This window comes from Dendrobates tinctorius, unplaced genomic scaffold, assembly GCF_039654945.1.
Source record: "Dendrobates tinctorius isolate UK_male_01 unplaced genomic scaffold, ASM3965494v1 ptg000007l, whole genome shotgun sequence".
Classification (NCBI taxonomy): Eukaryota; Metazoa; Chordata; class Amphibia; order Anura; family Dendrobatidae; genus Dendrobates; species Dendrobates tinctorius.
In genome coordinates, this window is record NW_027361675.1 from 26,587,142 (window position 1) to 26,593,541 (window position 6,400).

At 41.4% G+C, this 6,400-nt stretch overlaps 1 protein-coding gene across 1 annotated transcript in view; it reads left to right on the forward strand.

Moving 5' to 3' along the window:
• GALE (UDP-galactose-4-epimerase) overlaps nt 1-5,507 on the forward strand; it is a 28,090-nt gene extending 22,583 nt beyond the window's left edge. Inside the window, exons 9-11 of the mRNA XM_073572927.1 lie at nt 422-499; nt 637-751; nt 5,134-5,507. Coding sequence (XP_073429028.1) covers nt 422-499; nt 637-751; nt 5,134-5,192 — 252 coding nt within the window. The 3' untranslated portion in view covers nt 5,193-5,507. The remainder of the gene's footprint in view (nt 1-421; nt 500-636; nt 752-5,133) is intronic.
• The last annotated feature ends 893 nt before the right edge of the window (nt 5,508-6,400 follow it).

A 6,400-nucleotide genomic window follows, 5' to 3' on the forward strand; every position in this document is an offset into this window, starting at 1 on the left:
CAGCTTCCTCTGCCTGTAGACACGTCGTGCATCTGCCGCCAGGATCAGCCGAATGATTCATTGTGCCTGTGCAGAATTCGCGCAGGCGCAGTGCGACGGTTTTCCGCTGGTGGTACCGAGCAAGAGGCTGCTTGAGTGTGATGTGTACAGCTTATAGAGTGTGTGGGTGGTACGACAGTGTTCTGCTGGTGGTACCGTGCAATAGGTTGGTACCAGCAGCAGTTTCCATATTGAGACTCCCATCACTTAGGTGTCCCAATATGGCAGTCGGTGAACTTACTCCACTTGGAATTCTGGGATACAGTGACATCTAGACAGAACAGGAAATGAAAACATTACAAGGCAATTATATAAATAGATACTTAGTGACATTGTGCAAACTCCTTACTTATGTGTGATCTCTTACTGTCCTGAAATGCAGGTATATAACCTGGGAACTGGAGTAGGATATTCGGTACTTCAGATGGTGGCTGCAATGGAGAAGGCTTCAGGCAAAAAGGTTGACTCAGCAATACTTTAAAATAATACATTTATTATGTGTGAAAATATACATTGTTTGCGAATATTCTGCATCTCATTATTAACTCTGCATTGCGAATTTATAAAGCATATATACATTTTTTCCTTTTAAATAAGGTTCCTTATAAAATTGCATCAAGGAGAGAAGGTGATATTGCAACCTGTTACGCAGATCCAACCGTCGCTGCAGCAGAGCTGGGCTGGAAAGCGGAATATGACCTGGACCGAATGTGTAAGGAAGCATAGAAACACTTAAACTATGTCCCCTAATATGATGATTGAATGGGAACAAGCACTGTAGGAAAGGCACTGTGTCATCAGAAAACTAACATTTTGAATCAGGATTTTGAGTGCTTCTCACAAAGTTAGAATATCATCAAAAAGTTAATTTATTGCAGTTCTTCAATACAAAAAGTGATGCTCATATTTTATAGTCATTACAAACAGAGTGATCTGTTTCAAGTGTTTATTTCTGTTAATGACTATGGCTTGCAGAAAATGAAAACCCAAAAGTGATTCTCAGTAAATTAGAATAATTAACAAAAAACACCTGCAAAGGCTTCATAAGCGTTTAAAAATGTCCCTTAGTCTGTTTCAGTAGGCTCCACAATCATGGGGAAGACTGCTGACTTGACATAAGTCCAGAAGGCAGTCATTGACACACTCCACAAGGAGGGTAAGACACAAAAGGTCATTGCTAAAGAGGCTGGCTGTTAACACAGTGTTGTATCCAAGCATATTAATGGAAAGTTTGTGTGGAAGGAAAAAGTGTGGTGGAAAAAGGTGCACTAGCAACTGGGATAACCGCAGCCTTTAAAGGATTGTTAAGAAAAGGCCATTCAAAAATTTAAGGGAGATTCACAAGGAGTGGACTGCTGCTGGAGTCATTGCTTCAAGAGCCACCACACAGACGTGTCCAGGACATGGGCTACAAGTGTCACATTCCTTGTCAAGCCACTCATGACCAATAGACAACGCCAGAAGCATCTTACCTGAGCCAAGGAGAAAAAGAACTGGACTGTTGCTCAGTGGTCCAAGATGATTTCAGATGAAAGTATAGTTTGCATTTCATTTGGAAATCGAGGTCCCAGAGTCTGGATGAAGAGTGGAGAGGCACACAATCCAAGTTGCTTGAGGTCCACTGTAGTGTGAAGTTTCCAAAATCAGTGATGGTTTGGGGAGCCATGCCTTCTGCTGTTGTAGGTCCACTGTGTTTTATCAAGACCAAAGTTAGCACAGCCATCTACCAGGAAACTTTAGAGCACTTCATGCTTTCCTCTGCCTAGCTTTTTGGAGATAGAAATTTCATTCTCCAGCAGGACTTGGCACCTGTCCACAGTGCCAAAAGTACCAATATCTGGTTTAAAAACAACAGTATCACTGTGCTTGATTTGGCCAGCAAACTCGCCTGACCTTAACCCCATAGAGAATCTGAGGGGTATTGTCAAGAGGAATATGAGAGACACCAGACCCAACAATGCAGACTAGCTGAAGGCTGCTATCAAAGCAACCTGGACTTCTATTAACACCTCAGCATTGATGCAGTAATTGATGCAAAAGGAGCCCCGACCAAGTATTGAGTACATTTACTTAACATACACTTCAGTAGGCCAACATTTCGGATTTTAAAATAATTTTTCCAGCTGGTGTTCTAGAGTACTCTAATTTACTGAGATAATGACTTTTGGGTTTTCATTGGCTGTAAGCCATAATCATCATCATTAACAGAAATAAACACTTGGAATCGATCACTCTGTAATGACTCTATATAATGAGTTTCACTTTTTGAAGAACTGAAAAACTTTTTGATGATATTCTAATCTTATGACATGCACCCGTATACAGTATATCAACTCATGACCTTTATAAAAAAATTATATAAATTTTTTTATAAGGATTGTGGGCTTAAGAAAAAAACTGCACAAAAATGTAAATGCATGTAAACCTAAATCCAGATTTAAACAATAGGTCGTTTTCTGACAGCATGCTATTTTTTGAAAGGGCATGTATCATGTTATACTATCCAGACTCCTAAGACTTGAAGCTTTGTATTCTCCCTAAGGATAGGTTCACTAGAACCATATTTATTACAGAAATTGTGAGCATAAAAACTTTTCTATTAATTTGAATAAGGGGTTGTTTTGGTAGATTTCTGTAACCCATAAACGAATATATTCAGCTCACCTTTTTTACTTGTCACGTTGGAGGCAGTTCTTTGATGAAGGTGCTAGGAAATGTCACAAGCTGACATAAATGCAAAGATCCAAATATTCCAGCACATCTTCTTACTTAAAAATAAAATCTTTATTGAGAAATCTTCATTAAAAAACCAAAAGCAGTATACAGGTTAAAAAACCATGGTAAAGACAGGCATTTACGCGTTTCAACTCAACAGAGTCTTACTCATAAATACTCATTATGAGTAAGACTCTTGAATTGAAACGCGTAAATGCCTGTCTTTACCATGGTTTTTTAACCTGTATCCTGCTTTTGGATTTTTAGGCTATGTGCCCACGTAGCGTTTTATTCCGGACACTAAAAACCGGACTCCTTCCCAGAAATCGTGCTTTTTTTTCCGCGCGATTTCACCGCGATTATGATAGCGATTTTGCCGCAATTTTCGCGTGTGATATTCAAGCACTTTCCAATCGATTTGAAGCATCGCTTGGAAAGTGACTGACAGGTTGGTCACACTCGTCAAACATAGTGTTTGACAAGTGTGAGCAGCTTTTTACTATTGAGGCCGCCTATGCAGCATCAATAGTAAAAGATAGAATGTTAAAATGCTAAAAAAAATAAAAAAATCGGGGTATATTTACCTTCCGACGTCTCGCGCTGCATTCCCGGGCCACAGCGTTCCCAGTAATGCCTTGCGAGACCTGTGAATAACGTTGGTCTCGCGTTGCTATAGCGATCTCGCGAGACCACGTCATTACAGGACCTTGCCGCAAGGCATTACTGGGAACGCTGAGGCCGGGAATGCAGCGCGTGATGCCGGAAGGTAAATATACCCCGATTTTTCCTATTTTTTACAGGGGTATGGTACCCTGGGCCTGGAGGACAGTGTCCTCTCCTCCACACCGTGGGTACCAACCGCACATGAGACGCTTAACTTCCCGCATGGTGGGCATAGCCACATGCGGGAAGTAAGCGATTCTCATGCATTCCTATGGGTGCGAAATCGCGGCAATTCTTTGCGATTCCGCACAAAAGAATGACCATGCTGTGATTTTTTTCCGCGATGCGATTCCGCCGCGGAGAAAAGCGCAGCATTAGCACAGCATGTGCGGAATGCCATAGGAATGCATGGGGGGCATTCTGTACACGATTTTTAAATGTTTTTGCAGCGTTTTCGCACCAAAAATCGCGGCAAAAACGCTTAAAAATCGCTACGTGGGCACACAGCCTTAATGAAGATTTCTCAATTAAGATTCTATTTTTAAGTAAGAAGATGTGCTGGAATATTTGGATCTTTTCTGTAACCCATAGTCAGATGAATGGGAACGTTGCTAAAATTTCTACAATAAGGCCTCGTTCACACGTTTCGTTTTTTTCGCGTTTCCGCGGCGGTATTTTCCGCGAAAAATAAGCATCCCATGCATTCCTATGGGATTCCGCAATGCTGTGCTAATGCTGTGGTTTTTACCGCGGCGGAATCGCTTCGCAGTAAAATCGCAGCATGCTCATTAATTTCGCGGAATCGCGGCGATCCCGCACCCATAGGAATGCATTGTTCTGCTTACTTTCCGCATGTGGCTGTGCACACCATGCGAAAAGTAAGCAGAACATTTGCGGATGGTACCCACGGTCCGGAGGAGAGGAGACTGTCCTCCGGGGTTTGGGTACCATATCCCTGTAAAAAATAGAATTTAAAATAAAAAATATTGTTATTCTCACCTTCCGACGTCCCGCGCAGCCTTCCCGCCTCTCTCCACGCTCCCGATCCCAGTAAGCCTTTGCGAGCGATGACGTCCGTTCTCGCAGGATCGCAAAGTCTCGCGGTCATTCTCGCGACGTCATCGCGAATGACCGAGACGTCGCGATCCCGCGAGAACGGACGTCATCGCGGTAATTGTCGCAAAGGATTACTGGGACCGGGAGCGTGGAGAGAGGCGGCAAGGCTGCGCGGGACGTTGGAAGATGAGAATAACAATTTTCTTTTTATTATTATTTTTTACATTCTATCTTTTACTATTGATGCCGCATAGGCAGCCTCAATAGTAAAAAGTTGGTCACACTCGTCAAACACTGTTTGACGAGTGTGACCAACCTGTCAATCAGTTCTCCAAGCGATGCTACAGATCGCTTGGAAAACGCTAGCAATTCTGCAATCTAATTACGCTTGCAAAATGCTAGTTTTTCCGCGGGAAAATCGCGGGAGTTTAAAATGCGATTTTTCCCGCGGAATGGAATTCCGTAATTCTCGTGGTAACTTCCGCGAGAGTTTCGCTACGTGTGAACCCAGCCTAAATCATCTAGGTCTCCTAGTCGGAATGAGAGAATGCAGCCTGTTAATGGATCAGTTCGATGTATAGCATAGCTATATGGAGGAAGAAAACACGTCATTGCACCTTTTTATTTTTGTTTCAAATATCTCCAAATTTCTGTTGACAGGTGAAGATCTGTGGCGATGGCAATCTTTAAATCCAACAGGGTTTAGTAACGACTCCTGAGAGATCTGGACAAACATAATTTTATTTGTTTGTTTTTTTCGCCTTCTGTATCTACATGATAATTTATATCCTGGACAAACTGCATATTCTTATACTATATAAAAGCGTCATGATCCAAAGTGGACTCGGGCTGTCTTCCATCACAGTGGTTTACACCAGGACCACTGACATGGTTTATAAAAACAAAATGTAATAAATCGCATGTATCCTAATATCGGTTAAATATAGAGGAAGGGGTTTTACATTCTGTAATTTATAGTTGTCTTTTAAATATAATATGAATTTAATTTTTTTAAATACATTTTTGACCAAGTATCTTCTGTTTGCACTGTGTCTTATTGTCTAATTACCTCCAGTCTAAAGGCCCTTTTACATTTAGCAATGCACCAGCGATCCGACCCGGTCAGGATCGCTGGTGCATCGCTAAATGATCGCTAGTGCACTTTCACACAGAAAGATCTCTCAGCGATACAGCGGACGATACTCACCTTTCAATGCACCAGTGATCCTGACGTCCTCCCGCCCGCCTCCACGCGGACATTCTCGCGCGATCGGGAGCCGGTCGGAGGTAAGTATCACACATAGCGATATCGCTATAACGTCACAAAATCGTTGACGTTATAGCGATATCGCTATGTGTAAAACCCCCTTTAAAGCAATTCTATAGCTAATTCTCGTCTAATTTTCTTTAGCTGATTGAGAAGATAACGGGTATTGGATGTTCCTATAAAGCAAGAACGTCACCTGTGTTTAACATAAAATTACCCATTTCACTCTTATCAAAGTTTTATCCTCTTAATTTATTGTAATCATTATATAGCACTGTGTACTTACAATTGTGCATTTTGCCTTACTTATCAGCTAATTCTCCTCTTTTCTCTGTAGAAACAAGAAGTCTATTTTCCCTGCATTTACATTTAGTTTGATAATTGGCGTCTAATTTTAACTGTCGTAAGTTTATAGTACATATTAGATAGCGTTCTCTGTGAATGAAAAGAGCGCCATAATTTTGGCACATTGTGTTGCAGGTTAAAACATGCCTCTTTGCTATAAAACACTCCCATTTTCAGGTAGAATATAATTAAAAATTGAAATATGACACAGGTCTGTAAAGTTCAAAAGTTATGTGCCAGTCCTCTGTATTGACCACACATTTGCTTCTACATGTAAATGAGATCTCTTCCTAAGCTAAACAAGCACAATTACTC